The sequence below is a fragment of the Colossoma macropomum genome, unplaced genomic scaffold (genome assembly GCF_904425465.1).
Source record: "Colossoma macropomum unplaced genomic scaffold, Colossoma_macropomum, whole genome shotgun sequence".
Lineage (NCBI taxonomy): Eukaryota > Metazoa > Chordata > Actinopteri > Characiformes > Serrasalmidae > Colossoma > Colossoma macropomum.
The window spans coordinates 38,157,001-38,178,897 of NW_023494784.1; the positions used below are offsets into that span (position 1 = coordinate 38,157,001).

The 21,897-nt window shown below is 39.4% G+C and overlaps 1 protein-coding gene across 2 annotated transcripts in view; it reads right to left on the reverse strand.

Annotated features, from left to right (window-relative positions):
* Positions 1-135: 135 nt before the first annotated feature.
* acvr2aa (activin A receptor type 2Aa) overlaps positions 136-21,897 on the reverse strand; it is a 67,535-nt gene continuing 45,773 nt past the window's right edge. For both annotated transcript variants that reach the window (XM_036571251.1, XM_036571243.1), the window contains exons 5-11: positions 15,222-15,365; positions 13,826-13,969; positions 11,285-11,430; positions 9,420-9,534; positions 7,407-7,545; positions 5,986-6,116; positions 136-5,226 (exon numbers count right to left, since the gene is read on the reverse strand). In XM_036571251.1, coding sequence (XP_036427144.1) covers positions 5,032-5,226; positions 5,986-6,116; positions 7,407-7,545; positions 9,420-9,534; positions 11,285-11,430; positions 13,826-13,969; positions 15,222-15,365 — 1,014 coding nt within the window. In that variant the 3' untranslated portion in view covers positions 136-5,031. The remainder of the gene's footprint in view (positions 5,227-5,985; positions 6,117-7,406; positions 7,546-9,419; positions 9,535-11,284; positions 11,431-13,825; positions 13,970-15,221; positions 15,366-21,897) is intronic.

Below are 21,897 nucleotides of genomic sequence, written 5' to 3' on the forward strand. Positions count from 1 at the left end.
AGAGTGTACAGCAAAGCTATAAGGCAAGTGGCCGACCAGTGGGAGTAGGAGGTGGTGTTAATAATAAAGTGGACGGTCAGTGTATATAAGGAACTGACCGACAACAGCACCAACACTTACATGGACAACACGGAGTCAAGAGCAGTCACTATACTTTATTTGAAGGGAGTAGTAGCATAAAATTTTCATCTGTACAATATGTAACAATTACTTCCAACCAGGCCCTGAATATGTTTCATTAAATACTTTAGAGGAGAAACTCAAATGGCATGTCCGGCATTAAGGTCATAATACAGTCGCCCGCACCCAAGACGGCCAGTTTTGGTACAATGGTGACATTCACTCGACGGCATCGTGGTGAGCAAATACTGTCACTAAAAACCACAAAGAGCGTCTTGTTCGCCAGAAAAAAAAGCAGAAAAAGAAGAAGAAGTAGAGAGAGAGAGAGAACCTGCTGGTCAATTCCCAGTAAAAGTTTTCACAACGTTTGCACCATGTTATCTGTCGTGCTACACCGCTTGTTCTTTTAACGTTGAGAGTGAACCGGGAAGTCTGAGGTAAAGGATAGATCGATCTGCTAATTTCTTTCTTTCTACTTTTTATTTTTTAGTGTTTCATCTGACCAGTTTTATAAATAGAGCAAAATTTCGAAGAAAATTGAATCGAGAATAAAAATAACTCGTTTGGGCCGTGACATAAATTAATAAAACAACCTAAAATACAGATATACAAAATAAACAACGGTAAAATATTTTTTCCATAATAATATTAATAAAGGTTTTTTTTTTCTGTTTTTTAAACCATTTTTTTTTGCTTTTGAGACCATAAAAAAACAACCTCATGCTATTTTTCCACAATCTAAAACATTATTCATATATACATACGGTGCACTTTCAATCCAGTCTTCTGCCAATGTATGGAGAGGGTGTTCGGGAAGGTGGAGGAGGAGGTGGAGGTGGAGGTGGTGGTGGTGGTTTGGCTTGTGTTTTAAGGGCAGAGAGTATGTTAAAGGGTTTTTTTTTCATGCTTTCACATGACCTGACACATGATTTATGAGAAAAACCCCAGACTTTCTTTGAATCAGAAGCAAAGAGGTCAACAGGGCTTGCGGTGCCTGTTGACCAAACTGAGCGGCCAGAAGAGCCACTAACAACCACTCATACTGACTTTAGAGTTTAAAGCTAGCGGAGAATCCAGGGCCAGCACTCACAACCTACCTGTCAACAGGATCAGATCTAGGACCGGATATGGTTACGTTAGTTGTGAAAACTCCACTCATACTGTTGATACATTCTGAATACCAGGCCCACTTAACCACAATAACACTGAAGACCCTCTCTTGAGCGAGACGTAGAAAGACAGCTGTGTGGGACGGACATGAATGGAAGCTACAGCGAATGACGGCTACTCTTATGTATCTTTCCCACATTTGCATGTGGGCTGAAGGCTTGTATCCTGGCTGAGAGTGAATGCAAAGGCTGTGTTCACACAGATAAAACAAAACCGATTTATTTGCATATCTGAGTCTGAAGTCTAGCTTTATATGAACGCTCAGATTTTTTGTGGTGCATCTTGTATTTGACATCACATCTCATTCATTGTGGTAAACGTGTTTCTAGGCAGCACTGACCACGACAACGTCATGCCTACATTAATACAGCAACCAGTGCACCTATTCCAGAAAATGGTGTCACTGTCTGAACACATAAGTGTGTCCAAATCCTACTACAGACAAGTTTTAGTGTAAACGCTCAGATGATTTGCCACGAGGCAACTCGTACCTGACTTTATATATCGTTGCTGTCCAAAGAAACCATGTATCTCCATTTTTGTCAATTTTTTTTTTCTACATAATTTCAACACACCAGCTGCCCTTTACGTTGTGTGAAGATTTCACGATGAATGGACCAATAGAAATGCTCTAAAATCACTTGTAATTAAACCTTTTTTTGTATTAACCTGCATTGAAATGTAGGAGTGTTTTTGCCTTCTCCTGTAAAGTTACTATTTTGGAGATACTTGTTTTTCTTTGGACAGTGACGATAGCTGTCCAAGCTGATCATTCTATAAAATAACAGTGTGGGGAGTTAGCCCTAAAGATCTGATCTAAAAACCAATTTAAAAAACTGAAAATAATCTGAATTATCTGGTGTGAACACAGCCAAACTGAGCGGAGACATGGAGCTCGCTCACATGAAGGATCTGAATGAACACTTCAGCCTGTAAGTGCTAACGTTAACATGGCTAGCTAAAAGCTAATAGCCAGTTAGCACTGTGCAAATAAGGGTCATGCTAGCTGGCCCTGCTTATTCCATTCGGCACTAGAATCTCTATAGAAAATACCAACATGGTAAGAGTAAGTGCTAGCTCAACACACCTCTGTGCCAGTAACTGTGAAACGCGCAATTGCTAATGGAACTCATGCAATCAAGCACCGCTAACGCTGCACTCACATCATGTATAATTACATTGCGCAGTATGTAATTACCATAGTTACGAGATTTCATTAAGTGGGAACTTTCAGATCGCCTCGATTATCTCTGACAAAGTGAGAAAAAGCTTGAAAAACGCATCACGGCTTCTAGTGATTGCGAAAAAGATGTCCGTCCCAGCTGAGATCATAATAAAAGCAAGCTGTTTTGTTCCTACGTGTCACAAAACAAATTACAATCATATTAAGTTTTAGATAACTATTGCCGTCCCCCTTGCATTACCATTTGAACAGAAGCAGGAAAAAATATTGCTGGATTGTTCCGTAGCTAATAATGAAAAAAAGAGCAATAATGGCGCTAACGACCGTTTATCTCGGGTTTGCCAACGATAACAACGTGAAGAAGCCTCTACATTCTTCCCGAGCGCTCCTATATAGGACGGCATGAGTTGGCACCTGTCCTTACGGACCACATCCATACCAGCCGGAGCTGAGAAGGTCGGCGATGAGAAACGACATGTGCAAACGTCAGCGGATTGAAAATGCTACAGTCGAGAGCACACTTCGGTTGAAAGAGGTTGATTGCATACAGTCATACGGACCTCGATGCTTCGAGATGGGCTATGACGCGTAGCTTAAGAAACGACAAAAAGCCTGAATCCTATTAGCAGCTTAAGAGTAGCAGTAGGACCACTGTTAAACTAGAGGACTCACTGTTAATGAAAAGTACTGAATTGATGAAGACGGTATTTGTCAGGTCCTCATAACACCAGCATATTATCAGGATAATACTTCTGTGCACTTTTTGTGTAATAAAAAAAAAAAATACATAACAGCATAATAAGATCAGCATGACTCACTGATCTTCATCTAGGAGTCATATATTCAACATATAAACCCTTTCTTGAAGCAAATTCACAAGACTAGCCCTGGAGCTAGCGACATATCAGGCTTCAAGGTCGTGGTACTCGAAAAGGTTAAGTCCAGCTTATGATATCACCGTAGTAGAACAGAATGAGTAAGGTGTTATGAAGGCCTCTTGCATACACGATACAACACGGACCACCAGAATGGCACCAGAGGAGAAAAGCTCAAAAAGGGGAAGGTGGCAGCGGGCTTCCTGAGACATACTTAAGAGACAGTTAACTGTAGTTGTCGTGAAAGTTAGCGCTAGCCGCTTGTCTAAGGCTAGTTTTTTGAGTTTTTTCACATATTGTGGTCAGGGTCAGGGTTCCAGTAAAGGAAGCTGGTCCAGGATTGTTGAGGAGAACCTCTGCTTGGGAGGATGTGTACAGCAGACACTGATCACAGAAGACCGAGATCAAATTCCACTAAATGAAAATACAAAAAGAGCGATACCCTGATTGAATACAGCGAACGAAATGATTAAAAGAAAAAAAAAATAGAAAAAAGTGGTGGTGGGATGGGGTGGGGTTGACGACTGCTCACGAGATTTCACGCACAAGAGAAAGAAAAAAAAATACAAGGCATGCACACATGTCGATTGCTGTGAGGACACTGCAAACCTATACTGGTAAGTGCTTTCATATTTTCACAGAATTCATATTTTTCAGGGATTTTCTTCTCAAAGGGTGCTGATAGAAGTCTAAAACTGATTCAACAAACCATTTGTCACAATGCTTAAAAAAAACATCACATTCTAAACACCAGGGCAACACAGAAAAGACATAAAGTAATAGAAAGAAGGCAGAAGAAAACACTGGTTTATGAATGGCCATATTTTCTTGGCATAATCTGTTGTATAAAAAAAAAAGTATTTTTTTTTCCCCCGTATTTAAAAAGCTTCTGTGCCCAGTGTAGGTCGACGGAAAGCTTCATATTTTTTCTTTATATAGTGTTACAAAACAAACTTGTTATTAGGATGAGAAACTGAGGTATACCTTGTCGAGAGAGGTTGGTGGTTATTTTGACAGAAACGCTGGGAGGAAAATCCAGAGATACAAAAACCGCCGCCGACGATTCGTGTTTTCACCCTCTCGGTTGATATATTTACAGCAGCGACACACTAGACATTCAGAAGCTGTTTCGTATTGGCATTGCAAAAGTCATTCATTCAAACACATTAAATGCGTTTTTTTAGAAAGCAATGTTGCCCTTTTTTCTTTTTTTCTTTCTACACTGAAATGATACAAGGAGTCTGGTTCTTTTTCTCCCTGTTTTCTCAGAGAAAAAGTGATCTCTCTCTCTCTTTTTCTCTTGTCCAGCTGAAAAAGAAAAAAGAGAAACACCAGCTTCATTTTTTGATGTAGTCCGTTTGCTAAAAGGTGTGTCCTGCATGAGGTCCTCGTGCTGGATTAAAATCCATCTGTCCTTTCCAGAAGGCCTCGAGACATCTTCACTCACTCAAACACACACATACGCACAAACGCACGCAAACATGTAGTGTAGCTGCAAACCGGTATCGGCCCGAAATCTGCAGGAAAATCCACCGCTGGTAAACTCGACCAACCGTATGTACAGTACAATCACCAGGATGACTCGAGCTTTTAGCTGTCCAGAACTTTAGTTCTCCGGTCCCAGGCCCGTCTCTGAAGGGTTTTTGTTTCCGCCCACGTGATTCACATGGTGTTCCCCGCTAGTCATAGGCTGGACTCTTTGGGCGGGAAGTCCACGTTGGTCACCATGGTGACGACGGTGACGATCTCTTCTGGCCCGGAGACGCTGGTCTGTCGATGCATCTGAACCACGCGCTCCTCCACGCAGCCCGCGGAGAGACGCGCCTCAGCCTCGTGGTCCCAACACTCCTCTATCGTCTCACACAGCATGGTGAGACCCTGACAGAGGGAAAAAAAGAAAGAATAAAATGATGAGAAAGGAAAAGAAAGAAGGAATAGGGAAGAAAGAACAATAGATAGAGATAAAAAAAAGAAAGAAGAAATGAATGACATAAGAGAGAGAAAGAGAAGCAAAGAAACAAAGAAAATGGTTGCACCACGGATAAAAGACAGAAAGAAAGAATAAGGAAGAAAGAAACAAAAAAAGGCAAAAGAAGAACAGCCATAACAGAAAGAGAAAAGAATGGAAGAAAAAGAACAGAAGAACAGACAAAAATAAATAAATAAACAAAATTGAATTATACCCATAAAAATGGCACAAAGAAACAAAATGAGAAAGAAGGACAGAAAGAAGTAACAAAAATAAAAGTGAGAGAGTGAAAAAATAGAACAACAACAGGAAGAGAAGAAAGAGAAAAAGGAAAAAAAAAAGAATGAATGATAGTAAGAAACAAAAAGAGAACCAAGGAGAGAAAGACAATAAACGCGCATCAGTCAGGGAAGAAAGAAACAAAGAAAGTACAAAGTGATAGTGAAAGAAAATGCAACAAAACAACAGTCATAGGGACAGAAAGAAAGAAAAAAAGAAAGAAAGAAAGAAAGACAGAAAGTGTAGCCATGAGAAGGGCAGTAACAAACAAACAGAGAAAGAAAGAAAAGAAAGCAAGTGAGACAGGGAATAAAACGAATATACAATACACAATAAAATCAGCCACAGAGTGATTAATAGTAACCACTGCTCTGTGGTTGAGAACTTACGGGATGTTTCTGCCAGCACTCCCGTAGAGTGGGACGCAGCTTTTTATGGACCACCACCTCCTGCATGTCCTCCAGGGTGGGGTGCTGGCCCACCTCCTCCTCAAACGGCAGCATGTACTCGTCCACTGGGCCTGCCAGGACAACGAGCAGGAGGTTATTCCTCCACATCCCACACAGTCCAGAGGTTTCATACAGCCAGCTTTTAGTTTGGGCTGTTATTAGTTTCGATAGCGGCAGGTATTTTACATGGAAGTGAAGTGTGACGTTGATTTGTGAGATTCTTGAGGGTCTTTACAGAGAAGAGTTAAGAGTTAAGCGAGGAGATTTACAGTCCAGGAGAGTCACATACTGGTGTAGTGATATATTGGCTAAAGCAGTAAATTGTGATATTGACAGTGATTTTTCAGTTTTAGTGATACTATAATAAATATTTGACAAGATAATCCATGATATAGGATCAGATTTCAGTACCAATATATGCACATATTTATTTGGTATTGTCATTACATGCTGTTAACGCCATCTCCTTGTACACTGATTATTACATTTATTGATTATTACTGTCTTTTTTCTGTCAGGATAGATCTTATCGCATATATATATATATATATATATATATATTTCTAGTTGTATATGTGCCTGTTTTTCGTATACTTTTATATTCTTCTATTGTATCACCCTTATTACTGTCCTGTCTATCTATCTAAGAAAAACAAGTTTAAAATAAAACAAAAAACCAAACTAATAAACAGTACGTTTTTTAAAAAAGGGCCTCCTGTCTGGTTAACATTCACAGTACTGTGTAAGGTTCTCTTTGGTATAATTTTAAAGAAAACCAATGGAAAAAGTCAGTTGAACAGTTCGATCAAAACAAAATGGCAGCATAAATGTCCAAAATTTCTAAATGAACACGTTTCAGTGTATTTGCAGAAAATAGCTGAGTCTAGGTCAAATTTCAAGTCAAGTAAAAGATTTAAACTGGCAGAGTTCATTAGAGTTTGGTTATTATAGCAGCTCAGAAAAGGTAAAGCAAATCAGTGTAATGCACAAGGCAGGACCTTAACCTCTACTGAAGCATAAGGTGACAGAAAATCCTGTAACAATGTGTTAACAATGCCTTCCTCATCCAAACCTTGTCAACCAAAGAGAAGCAGTCTGGTTTCAATCATGTTGCTCTACACCTTGTTAGTCCTAAATGCAATTTCTCCCTGTAATGATTCACCCCTTTAATATGGAAGCAAAATGTGTCTATTTCTGCCTTTTAATCCACTTTCCTCTATTTCTCTATAGAACACAAGCTAAAAGGTATGACAGAGTTAAAGGGAACAGAAATTATGAACAAAAGCTGACAGGGGCCAGTTAGCACTGTGCGAAGGAACTGCGCTAACTGGTCCCCATAAGCAGTTATTCACTGTTCTTACCGTCGGCAGCTGTGCAGCGGGAGGCCAGTTCCCACAGCACGAGGCCCACGGCATACATGTCTATCCTGAGGAACGCATCTCGCTGGAAATTGATTGCCCCTTCCAACACCTCCGGAGCCATGTAGCGCCTGGTTCCCACCTGCAGACATGGAGCAGTGAACAAACAAAGCATAAGTACATGTAGAAATTAAATGGTCTATACTGTAATGGTTCTCAGGCTCAATATACTGTACGTTTTTTCTTTTTTCTTTTTGCATTTCCCCTGCTTCACCACACCTGATTCAACTTAACAGGTAATTATCAAACTCTCTCTGAGCAGGGTCAGGGGTATTAGAGCAAGAAAAACAAAAACAACTGTACAGTCGCTCATTTAAAGTGACAGTGACTGGTTTCTGACAGTTTTACAGACATTTGTATAATTTTATTTATACAAATAAGCAAAAGTACAGACAAAATTCAGGCGTCATGTTAATTGCTACTACCGTTTTTAACTAACATACATTTGTCCACATAAATAAGACTATTTGGCCCCATTCGCAACAGGAGCTTTGGGAATCTGATCTTAAGTGGACAGCGACAAGTATGTGTTTTAATGCGGTCAGATGATCCGATCACTCAAACCACCTTGGACGTGGTCAGGGGACACAAATGACAGCATAATACACGGTGATTCAAAAAGACTAATCTGATTTCAAAGTGCCATATTTTTACAACCGTGAGGCGCCTAGGAACCAATCACAATCCAACTGAAAAAGGAGGTCATAGAGTTTCTGACTGTCACCGGAACATGGCTTCCATCAGTCTGCAGGGAGATGAGACACCTGAGCAGAAAGCGTTCTGCGTTCTCCACTTTAATAAGAGTGAATCGGTCATAACAGTGCAACGTGATTTTCATCGGCAGTAAACCTCCAACAGCTCAGAGTGTTCGTCGTTGGTTCCACAACATTGGACAATCTCCGAAATTGCACTGAAAGAGCCGTGAGTACAGTGACACCCGACATGCTCAATCGAGTATGGGATGAATTTGACTATTGACTTTGAATAATGAAGCTGTCTATGGTAAGAGAGCAGTTGCTATTCATAAGCTGGATTTTGTGTTTTGTATTATGTTTCTGTTATTCTTCATTCGTTTTCTATTTAATGTTCTATTTAAACTGCCTCACGTCTGTTTTGTTATGCTTGATTTTATAATTCCTGTAACTGGAAACCGTGTGCTATCTTGGCCAGGTCTCCCTTGAAAAAGACATTTTAATCTCAGGGGACTTCCTGGTTAAATAAAGGTTAAATACATATACAAATAAAACGTAAAAATCTGCACCAGCCGCAGAGCATGATGCAGTTCAGTGTCCCGTTTCTATTTGTGGCGCAACATTGCTCTGCCATTCCACAGCAAAATGGATTAGAAGAAACTCATCTACAAAGTGGAGAAAAGGAACGATCTCTATAACTATTCTAGTAAGTATTATCAGGATCACCACTCGAGAAAGAGATGTGTGATAATCTAGGCATGCAGTTTGTGCAATGTTAGTCTCGTGGGGTATAAGCTCCCATTACTTGTTATCTAAACCAGCCTCACAACTGCAGTGCAAAACTGAGAAAGCACACTTCCAACATCAAACACGTCTTGGCTGATCTAATACACTTGACGTGAGGGTGAAAACTGTGTATATTTGATCTTTTGTCACTATTTTCCTATGAGAGCTGACTCACACTCATGCAGATGCTAATAAGAAAGCATGAAAAAGCAGGAACTTGCTTCCCAAGTAACAAACAAAGTTGTGTGGCGAGGCCTGAGGAGGTGAGTTTCTGCAGTTTCAGCCTGAGCGAGGCTGTTCTCCCTAGTGTACCTGCAAACAGCCAAGCTCCTCATACTGACATTCCTCACACAGAACGCCTACACACATAGCACAGTGGTGTAATCTAGCAACCATCTGTAGCGCTTTCTCTGAGCTGAGCTGCAGAACTACTGCCAGCCAAACAGCTGCGGTTCCCTCCCCTACTGTCAGAACTCACTTGTCCGTGTGTGTCCCCGGCAGACTTTCCGGCCTCGAACCTCAGGGCCAGGCCAAAGTCAGCAACGCAGGCCGTCAGGTTAGCCTTCAGCAGCACGTTCTTACTCTTAACGTCCCTGCACGTGCACACACAGACATAAACACACAGTAAATACTGTAGAATGGCCACGTTAAACCAGCAACCAGCAGAAATATCTTGCTGCGTTTTACAATAAAACATATGTAAATGAACATTTTATTGCTGTTGCATCAAAACCTTGTGACTTTTTATTCATAATGAATGGACCAATAGAAAAGGTCTAAAATTACTTGAAATAAGACATCAGCAAACATTAAAAGGATATTTTTCCTCCAACCTATCAAGTAACCATTTCAGAAATATGACATTTTGTTCAACAGTGACGATATTGCTTTCCAAAAAAATAAATATAAATAAAAAAATATTTCCAAAAAAGTATCCCCAAAATCATAACTGCCAGAGAAGCAGAAGAAACATTCTTTACTTTCAGTGAATGTCAATGTACTGAGATTTTTTTTCCCTAGTAATTTTGGACCATGTCTATTGATCCATTCATCATAAAATCTTCACACAATGTGAAGGACAGCTGCTCTGCTCAAATGGAATAAAATGGAGATGCTTGTTTTGGGTTTTTTGGGACAGCGACAATATGTAATCTGACTTGCATAGCATAAAACACTCTTAAATCAGATGTGTAGAAAACAACATGTAGTGTCCAGTCAAGGAAAATTCATAAACACAATGAGTCTCATTTTGTTCATATTTTTAACTACATTCTAATTAAAATAGTTTTCTAATCACACAATCTGTGTCTGTTTTCCTATGGCGCAAATTACATATAACCCTATAAACTCTAGGGATCCATCCAGACTTCTTTTCCTCACTCTTACAACTACATAACTTACACACTAGTTTCACAGTAGTTAAAAAGTAATTAACTGTATAGGATATCAGGCCTTAATTTGGTTAATTATGTTAATAGTAATGCTGCAGTTTAACTGGATAAAAGAGAACAATGCAACATAAACGATGAGAACAAATGACAGTGTGCTGACTAACTAGCTGCAAGCTGTAGGAAAATTCTTTAAACTGAATCTGGTGTTAAGGCCAGCATGGCTGAGTTTAGTGAGTACTCTGGTATAAAACAGTTGTGACTGGCTTAAAAGCCTTGATCACTCCTGCGTTTACTGACGAGTTGACCAAAAAACTGTTTTCATTTTTAAGACAATGGTTAAAAAGAGTTCTGTTCAGTAGCCAGCAACCTGCTGCAGGTTGCCGGCTTGGGCAGGATTCACCAGTTTCACATTTTTATGCAACTCTCTATGAAAATACAATACTTAATACTACTACTACTACCACTAATAATAATAATAATCAAAGTACCACATTTTTTCCATCTACTTATTAAGATGAAACACGTCTTGAATTTTCTTATTCTTATAGAACAGAGTTCAGCTACAGTCCTAGAGGACCAGTGTCCAGCACAGATTGTGATTTTCTTGCTCAAACACACCTAATTCAACTCCTCTGTTAATTACCAGATTTAGTAGGTGTTTTTTTGAGTAGGCTAGTTATAAAACTGTGCTGAACACCGGGTCTCCAAAACCAGAGTTAAAAACCCCTTTCACAGAATATTAAAACACTTGAGGTAATATTCAATAAAACATCTGAAAATGAAAATGATAGTTTCTGCCTAATTTAAATTGTTTTGGAAGTGAATGAATGAATAATGGATAAAACCTTGAAACTATAACTAAGTGTAGTCAGCAGCTATACACAGCCATCCAGCTCCAGCCTCAGTGGCTTAATGTGGGCTGATACGGGTGGTAGGGTCAAGGGGTTCTAACCTGTGGGCGATGGCAGGCTTGTGTCCATCTCTGAGGCCTGGGATGTCAGCATGGAGGTACGCCAGACCTCGCGCCATGGTCTGGGCAATGTGGCACAGCTCGTTCCACGTTACCACGTTGGCCTTCAGATAATCAGACAGAGAGCCCTGGAGAAGAGAGAAACAAGAGAGGCTGTGAGGCAACAGCTTCCTGTACAGCATTAAGAGGGTTCTAAATGTCTCCTAGAAAGGATCTGTTAGGCGCACGTCCATTCACAACAACACAAAGATCTCCGCAACATAATATTGAGTAGGAGGTGGCAACCGCTTAGGAATGCCAACTAGAATAGCTGACTCAATTCAAGAACAATGAGACTAGTGCTCTGATACAGATCAGGCATCTAGTCTTATGGTTAACTGCAGCGTTAATGGTGATCCTTGGAATCACTTTAAACCAGAAACAACCTTAATCTGCATCTGAGCAAACCACCTCTGAACATGAGCCGCATGTGATCTTGGTGTGTTCTGTTATTACAGCCGTTAATCAGGGCATAATGACAAAACGTGTCCTTTGAAATCGTAGCTTGTTTTTATGTCTCAGTCGTTAATGCGTGTTTCATTAAGGATGCCTTCATAATGGAAAAGGACTTTAAATATTAAATATTTATGATCCTCGTATAAGTTACCTTCATCTACCTCTAGAGGGCACACGTGAGCATTCAGCCTTGAGTCTGTGGCAGTGATCCAGACAAGGAGGTCTGCACAGCTAAATGTTTCATAGGCTACACTGAATTCGGCTTAATATCACGTAAGGCTCCTTACACCAACACTACATCACTGAATATACACAAATGTGCAGAGAGGTTTTTTGCAATATTGTGCACTATCGGCTGGGAACTAAGAACAGACCATTAAAGCAAGGTACTATTTCTGTGTATCTTATTCATGATAATGTGATGTCACAAGTTATCAGTTTAAAAATTTTGTATTCGTTTCATTTTTTAATGTGTCAGTCCATGATATGATGATATGGACAGTGTACACTACAGTAAAGGGAAATTCCACTGATTTTACAAACATGTTCTATAACATTATCCTCACGTTGGGTGTTGTTTATATAGTATGTATATGTGTGTATGTTTTCTTCTTACTCAAATAACTACTTTTACTCCTACATGGTTTCAAAGTAATAATACTTTCATATCAGTATAGTTTTGGCTACCAACCTCTGACAAAATCACATTTGAGCTATGTCACTACCAAATTTTGGATTAGAGAAATGAGCTGGATCAAATGTGTTAAAGGGGAATTCCACCAATTTTTCAAAATGTTTGCATTCACAGTCATTAAGAGAGGTTTGTGAACTGCTCAGTTCTAGAGAAACTTTTGTTCTGTTCATACTGGTGGTGATAGCAACCAGACGCGTGAAGAGTTTAACGCTTCTAAAAGCTCCCTCACAGAAAGCTATTATATGAAATGGTTTTGAATACGCTGCCTGATGCCTGAGACACTGTTTTACAACAGTTCTGAGATAAGCTTTAGGCCTAAAATGTTGTTTTTTCTCATTCATGGCAGAGAGGCACATGCAGGGCATTGTAAGAAAAAACAGTCCCCAAACAAAACCCTTTTTGTTCCCTTACATATTATCATCCATGTAGGTTCACTGGTCATTTTGAAAAAGCAAATAAAGTGTCTATATTTGCACTGTAAACATTACATCCTAGTTCCTATCATCACCACTGTATAAAAAACTGACTCAGTAAATTTCTCTACAATGCACCATTTGCACCAAACAGCTGTACTGACTTGCCAAGTTTCTAAGTAAAGGACTACTGATTGACACTAAGGTTGCTCATGAAAGTTGCTCTTTTTGACTTATTTCAGAGCTGCTGTTCTATTATAAAAATCATTATAAAGGTCCTTATTATAAAGCAATGATTCAACCAGTAGTTTAACAAAACAATGCTCCTATGCTTAACAGTGAACGAACATTATTGCTACAATATAGAGAGCAGCTTATGTTAAATTATATCAAACCATAAAGTGTAGAAAATGATATAACTCACAAGTGTTTTGCTGTGTGAATTTAGATTCTTTAGTTCTGCACTGGAGCTATGAAGGCTAATGCAACAAGTGCTGGAGATTTATAATCAGCAATGTGCACACTACATTCTACCTTCATTTATTACTATTTTTTAGACTTATTTTGCTATTTTATGAAACTGTTTATGCATAAATGGTATTATGTAGTGAAATGATGTCTTTTGAGGCAAGTGTAAGACAATCAGGCATTCAATCTGCACAATATTAGCCAGGCAGGGTATAAACTTCTTATCAGCTACATCAGCCTCGTAGCTGCAATCCAAAGCTAAAGAAGCAAATTTGGGACTATATTTGTAGTAAGGGGCCAAACCATCATTTTAAACATTGGAAGCATTTCAGTTTTAGACTACGGCGTCTAACCTCTGTAACTCCCTCTACTTTCCAAATTCTTGGATGCCAAACAGCACACAGTGATGCAAAGCAACAATTTTAAGAAACTGAAGCAGCCCGGGGCTATTACCTTTTCATGGTAAGCTGTAATGAGCCACAACTCGATGTCCAGGTTGGCTCCTCTTTTCTCTGCACCGATGAAGTGGAGGATATTCTCGTGTCTCATACCAGGCAGATTGTAGATCTCATATTCATTCTGCCAAGATTGCTTGTCCTGGGAAGAAGAACAGCACTGTGTTGAACCAAAACATTAAATGTGAAACTAAGCCAAAAGATTTGTGGTCAATCAAGCATCGAATGGGATCTTACAGGGGCTGAAGCTTAAGGTTAAGCTTAAATTAAGCTTAATTAAATCAAAGCAAAGGGGGAAATTATTACATTAGCACACTGAAATTTAGAATTTCCTTTTTTAAATAGTGTATAGTAGACAATGTATATGAAGACAGTCTAGAGTCTAAACCTCAAAAAAGACCAACTGCATGTCTGGCCTTGATGAATATAGCAATGACATTAAGGATTTAGAGATTTAACCTTAGAAATCACATTTATTAATGGCAATAACAAAAGCATGGGGTGATTTTATTTACAGATGCAAGATGATATCATAATCATATCGGAATTTGTAGATATCCGCCTTAAAAAATATTATTTAAATTGGACAGATGTTTAGATTTGACTGATATTTGATGATATACTTATTATACTCCAGAGGAACAGAATGTTAAGGTGACAACCGGGCTACTATATTTTTCTGGGCTTTCTATAATTCATAAATGTTTATGTATCAGCATTGGTATTGGCAGATCTGTACATGCAAATTATTAAATGTTGTCATCAACCCATAATTCCCATATTGGTACTTCCCTAGTTTTATTCTGGCTGCTTCCCACCTGTAATTCAGTGAAACAAGTAGAGAAATCCTGTTAAATTCTGCTAATGTTAAGAATACTTTATTCTAAACTTTTAAACGATGCCACGTTTGTGTTTGTAAGCAGAAGGAAATGTATTTTAAAATAACTGGAATGAGATTAAACATTGTTGTGCACACAGTCTTATACAGTCTTGACATTGAAAGAAACAGAAATAAGTCAAGCCTAAAGACTCTCTATAAACCTGTTGATATAGAATGTAAAAGGAATGTAAAAGTAATTTAATGTGGAACAAGGAATTATGAAAATATATTTGAATAGTATAGCAAAACAAAAGTAATAACTCGACTTCTAAGGGTTAACTACACGCCGATGTCTGCTTAAGGACATGGCAATGTAGAGCTTTTCTGAAACTGGTGCAATGCAAGTGCAATAGAACAGGATGCCATGCTGTCACGTGAGTTCACTTGCGGACACCGAAGCTCTGCTACTCTCTTGGCCAGGTAACTGCCTCTCGCGGAGAGCATAAGCTCGGCAGATTAACTCAGCAGCTTTGCAAGCTGATTCCCCGGCCTTGGCTAGAGCTCCTTCACGCACCTGAATGGGAAAGATCTTTACTGCCACATAGTCATTGAGCAGCTGAGCCTTCCACACGCAGCCAAACCGACCCCTGGCTTTGATCTCCAGCAACTGCAGAGGTTTCTGGCCGAGGATGGGCGACGGGGGCATGGGGCCAGGGTCCTGAAAAACATGGGCAAAGCAGAAGGTGTGAGGTCAGGGAGGAGTTATAGATACAGTGGGACTGGCTATCTGTGTGAGAAACACATCTGTTATGGACATTACTGTGATCATAGCTTTTTCCGTAGCAATAGTCTGTTATATGTTGTTATGTGTCATGGGAAGCAACTGAGCTATAACATGGTGTGGTTCCCTTGGAGAGCAATCACCCAGTGGCATAACATCTGCGCTTTCCACCAGGATTTTGAAGCAAACAGTGCAAACCAGTGCAAACAGTTCATATGCTGTAATAGCCATGCTGATATACCAGTTTACATGATAGAATTATAACTATGATACTGTAAAGTCATTGCTTACTGTACAGAATAAAACAACACAAGATATGAAAATGCAACTGTGATGCATCAGTCTGAAGGTGGTGATTCAGCTGTATTAATTTTGGAAAGTTTAAACAGATTATAATAACATTTAATAAAGTGTGCCAAAGTAACACGGTGATCTATTTATTTATATTCACAGAATTCTGGATTCCAAATGCTTGCTTGCTTGCTTGCTATCTATCTATCTATCTATCTATCTATCTATCTATCTATTATGATTTTAATTAAGTACAGTGGTACATTTTTTGGGATGTCATGATGCATTGAATTGTTTCTATAATCATTATATAGTTCTATAACATTGTTTCTAGAACTATAATCAAATAACATCACTGGTAGTTGATATTCACTTCTACTTTTATTATATTTTCATAAATTAAACTACACTTTCATAACACAAACTTGAGCATGTCTTTTCTAATGCTTTAAAATAGGAGACTAAAATCAAGCCGCAGTACTGCTATACTGTACAGTCAATAACGCTGGCGAACACTACACTGCTGAGCTCCACAAAGCTTTGACAGAAGGGGCTTATGGGAGTTGGAGTTCTGAGCTTGTTAAATATAATCCATAGCTGCTGTAAGTGGACTACTGGGCTGATGAGGAGCTGACCCAGTTTGAAAAGCTGTGGAATGCACTGGCTGGTGGGGGAGGGTGGGGGAGCCCTTGACTGCAGTGGAATCAGGGAGCCACAACAGGCAGATGAAACTGACAATGACATAAACCACGATAGATGAGCGCCCGTGTTGTTTTTGGTTCAAACGACGAGAATGGTGCCCTTAACGAGCGTTTACCGAGCAGAAAAAAAAGAGAAAACAAACAAACAAACATACAAATAAACCCACTGTGTGCCATTAACCCATGCCTCATTTTGGCAGTCCGCATGCGTGCATGGTTGAGAAGTGCATATCTGTGAGGATATGTGCATGCATGCATACCCCGTCCACACCCGACATGACATTTTCTGACCAATTAACCTCTGTCAGCAGAAACACAATGAACCGTTTCTTTGCTCCGCGAGCGCTTATCAAATAAGTTAATCCCTGCTATTCAACTGTAGTCAGCGAGAGAGACACAGTGTTTGCTGGCTTCCCACCAACTCGCCTCGCTGAAGTACTGGCTTTTCGAATAGCACTCCCAGGCACAAACCACTAAATTAAACAGCATAGCTCCTTTTATAAAGTCATTAATCTTAAGTGGCTGGGTAGGTGAAAACAAAGCAACCACATCTTGCACCCCCCTTTTTTTTTAACAGAGCCCATTTTTTTTGTATGTTTTTCCCCTGAGGTCCACTTATGACTGCTGTGTGGTTTAATGTAAGAAAAACATTCATAACTCATTTTTAAATTCTACATGATCATTTTCCAACCTCTTTTTACACCTTAAAATGAAACAGGCTGTTTTTGCTACTGAGCCTTTAAGACTGATATATGCAAATAAGCTCTGTATTGACCGGCTGCCATGTATTGTTCCTCATTCAAAAATCAGTCCAGGTTGAAACACACTTTAAAACTGCAAAGTGAATGGGTAGGGCTGAACCTCTGAAGTCTGAATAGGTAGATACATGTAAATACACTGAACTAAATATAAGTAAAACTGGGCTGTTTTTGCAGCAACGTTTTTACATATGGACTGTATGTACTTAAAATCTGTGATCATAATATGCAAAAGCAAGATAAAAAGGGGCATTTTTTGCACTACCTGGTGCTGTTGCCTTAGCGAGAACACCTGTGGTTAAGAGTCTGGACAGAAGTAGGGCAAATGTAGAGCAGCTATGCTCTTATACGTGGCCTACATTTCTTCAAAATAAGAAAAAAAAAACACCAAAAAATTGGGCGTAGGGAAGGTTCGCTGCCCTCTGAGTTGAGACTCCAAAGCATATGGATCTGGGTTGTGTACTGTGTTCTAGTGGGTCCACAAGGAATTCTACACTGGAGAAAAGGCAGATGAAGTGACTACGAGACGGGGCGAAAGGGCAGAACATCCATCATACGAAGGAGAGAAGAAAGAGAGGTGAGAAAAACAAAAGAAAAAAAAAAAGAAACAGGATAGAAACGGAATACATCTGAGATTGAGCTGCTTTCGCTGTTGCCCAAAACTAGCCCTGAAAGAGCTGACACAGAAAGAGTGGAAGAACGTAGATGTGAGGGATCAAAGAAAAACAACACACGCCCTTACCCTTCATTCTCCCTGTCACAACGCGCACAATGGCCGGGGTCATGTTGACTTTTCCATTTGACCAAATGTCAGTCACTAAGCAGGCACGAGTTGGGAAAATGACAATGATTCTTTATGGCAGCGTTATGAAGTGCCTCTTTTAGCAAGGATAAAAAAATTATAAGGGCTGCTTACCTGTAATTTAAGAGGACTGTCTTTTCCCTGGACACCCAAGGTGGATATCAAATGTCAAAGTGCAAGGGTTACAAAGGTTTGTGTTGTAAAAGAGTCAAACAAACTAGACACCAGTGGAAAATGTCCAGGAGCAACTGACCTGTCTGTTTCTTCGTGTGTTGTAAGTGTCTCTTAACATGCGCCTACTGGGCCCAAACCCAGAAAAGTTATTCAAATTATTTAAGGGAATGCGTCACCCATAAAATGCCAAGAATGATCAAAACCAGTTGGAACAAGTTAGCCTTACGCAAATGTGGCTGGTCCAGACTAGCTTTAATTCTTCAAGTTAGCCATGTTTGCATTTTATAGGTGAAGAAGTAACTTCCAAAAATAATTGGAGCACTTGAGTAAATTAGGGGTACAAATGTGACAAAAGCAGGTGCTTATAATTTTATCTTGATGGGAATGGTCACCTTCAGGATGATCATATCCTCCATGAAACAAGGAATGAGTGGTCACTGAATGATCTATTAAGCATGAAAATGATATAAACCATATGCCACTTTGCTCTTAAGGCCTTTACATACGGAGTGCAATTTATTCTGACGTCAGTAAATGAATTTAAACACGTGAATATCATGATATCTCATGATATCTTTGTACAATTTGTTTTTCACAATTAATTTATTTCCTTTTTTTCACATTTCACATATGACATCAACTCATTCAACCAAACACTGTTGTTTCTGCTTAGTTTGTCCTCTGCATCTCATGCGAGCACCGAGAGCAGCTCAAACTAAGTTATGGACAACTGAGCTGTGTGCAAAAGTGCTTAAAAGTTCAGCTCCTGAATAAGAGCGCCCTTCACTTTTCCATAATGAAAAGTAGCCTACGCAATGGCACCGCTTGCCCAGTTTGTCAGGAACAAAGGATATCTTCTTTCATTTGAAGTCATCCCTCCTATTTGTTCTGTGGCATAAACGACATGTTGAAATTCTCCAAAAATTGTCTGAATATTTTATTTTTTCATTTATTCGTGTTTGGCTTTAGAGACCACAAGACAAGATCACTATAAAACACTGTGCCAGTGGCTGCATAATCATCATGCTCAAGTTAGCAGAACTTCAGGAATCCAACAGAAAGGTATTAACTTTGTTAGCTTAGCCAAACTTAAATATTATAAATATTCTGGCAATCACTTTAAAAGCATCAAGATTCCTGTGCAATTTTCTGGTAAACATTACATTAGATAATATAATGCATACGAATCCCTCATTTTAAATAGTTTTCAGTGTTTCTGCAAGAGAAGCTACAGTCTTTTGTATCACAGATGGCTGAGAGCAACTGTTGCAGTTTGTTATCAGAAAGTATTTACACCAAGCAACAGCAAAAATGCTGAAAGAGACTAAGACACTTTCAATGGGAGTTGCCAAATTGCTTTAGCAACTTGCAGGTCTCAGTATTAAGTGCAATTCAAGTTCCCACACATTCCCACATTCATCCTTGCAGTATAACATTTGCATGCTTGGAGACGTGCATCCGAAAGCAAAGCATCGCTGGTTTACCATGCACCTTAACTAAGGGATCTTGTGCTCGAATCCCCCCCAAAATAAAAGGGATTTTGTACTCATCCGTGCACTGAGAAAACAAATAAAACAGAAATAAAAGCAAAATGAATCCATAAGAGTCTCCAAATCAGACCACCGAAGAGCAATAGAGCATAATACACTTTTAAATGTGCAGAGATCAAATCAAAAACAAAATCAAAGAGGTTGCTGCCTTGTATTCTACAGTGGATCATGATGGAGGAAGCAAAAAAACAAAACTCATTCAGAACCGAACTGGTGATGTTCAGAACAAAAAGGAATAAGAATAAGCAGGAACCAAGCCACTCTCTTCAAAAGGATGGGTAAATTAGGCTTCTCTTACCTCTATCATGATATGAAAGGCGTGCTAGTCGAGGGAGAGAAGGAAGCAGAAATAAAAAGCGTTAGTTTTTTTAGAGTGTGTGAGATGGAGACAGATGGGATGGAGAGAATCTGGGTCAAATGTAAATCCAAGTAGCCCCATTTGACTGTGTTCCCCAACAGCTCTGTTGGCTGGTCAGGGTTAAACAATGTTTCAGGTGCACGCAGTCAAATGTTCCTTCGGGACGAGATGCTGATTCAGTGTCATAAAACAGTACTGGCACTTCGAGTTCGGTACTGACATCTCATTCTACAGAATGCACACCATGTTATCAAAAGATCAAGGCAAGCAAGTATGTTAGAGGAATTAAATGTTATTTCAGGTCCTTTTTAAGTAGAAAAAAAGCCAGAAGGTCATCCACACATGAGCCTGAAAATATTTCTCACATTCAACTAATTCTGTACACAGATTTTCATAATACATACACACAGCTTTTGAAGTACTTTTGTAGCAGGTCACGATCAAACCGCCTTCGTTTTTTTAAAAGGGCCACATTCCATGTTTTTCTTTTCTTTTATTTTTCTCTGTCACACCTACTTATGACATTTCTGATAGTTTATGTGCCAAAATGAGCAATAATTCATGTTCCAACTTCTTTTTACTCCTTAGAATCAAATGGTTTTTTTTTTACTCTGCCATACATAAACGATCTCTGTTCTTTTGCCCTGAATTGTGGTTTATTCAGAATGCAGTTAGAGACGAAACACCCCTTATAACTTCAGCATGAATGGGCGCAGCTCAACTACTGCAGGCTGATTAGGCTGATATATGTAAGAATGTTTGTTTTTCATGATATCACAAAAACGGTGAATTAAAAACTGTCTGGCTTTGACCAAAATGGATTCCTATCTGTGTTTTGAGCACTTTTCAAAAGGTTGTCTACAGCTGTCTGACTTCAGCTGCAATCAAGCGTATCATGTTGGCTAGTTAGCATACCTGGCGGATGCTGATAGAGGTTTATGTGTGGCAGTTGTGGGCTGGAGGTTAGGGAACCAGCCTTGTGACCAGAAAGTCGCCGGTTCAATCCCCTGTGCTTACAGAACGTGACTGAAGTGCCCTTGAGCAAGGCACCTAACCCCTAACTGCTCCCCTGGCACTGTGGATAGGGCTGCCCACCGCTCTGGGCAAGTGTGCTCACTGCCCCCTAGTGTGTGCATGTGCCCACTAGTGTGTATGTGGGTGTTTCGCTGCATGGATGGGTTAAATGTGGAGGTGACTTTCCCTGTTGTGGGATTAATAAAGGATAACTTTTTTTTATTTACTTAATTCATTTATCTCCCCACCTTTTTTAGTGCTATTTAGTGAACTAAATAGCTCCACTCATGCAGCACAATACTAGTGAGAGACTATGGATCTATTTTGGCGACAGCCTCTGTTTTTCACTACTTAGTTTCCATAAATAAGCTCTATGATCTGGGGAGTGAACGGCACTTTTTGAATCTTGTTTACATACTACATCAAACTCTTGTATTTTGTGAGCTTCATGATATGGGACCTTTAGGCTGCGCTCATACAGCAAAGCATATCCTGCTTAAGATAGCATTAGAATTTATAGAAGCATGAGGACTCTGAGGGCTTCAATCCTTCCGCCATGGATCGCGTTCTTGCGAATTGAGTTAAAGATTGTTCTTAAGCAGATAAGCTCCACTCGTCGTGTCACTTTTGATGGGACAACCAATCAAAAAGAGGGTGGGTAAAGCTGAAATGGAGACTATACACAAGAGCTGTCTGATTATGGTAAAAATCATAATCACAATTATTTTGGTCAATGTTGAGATCACAATTATAACATATAATAATATATGCATTTAAATCAATAACGTGAAAGTAATAAATAAAAGTATATAAGATCAAAA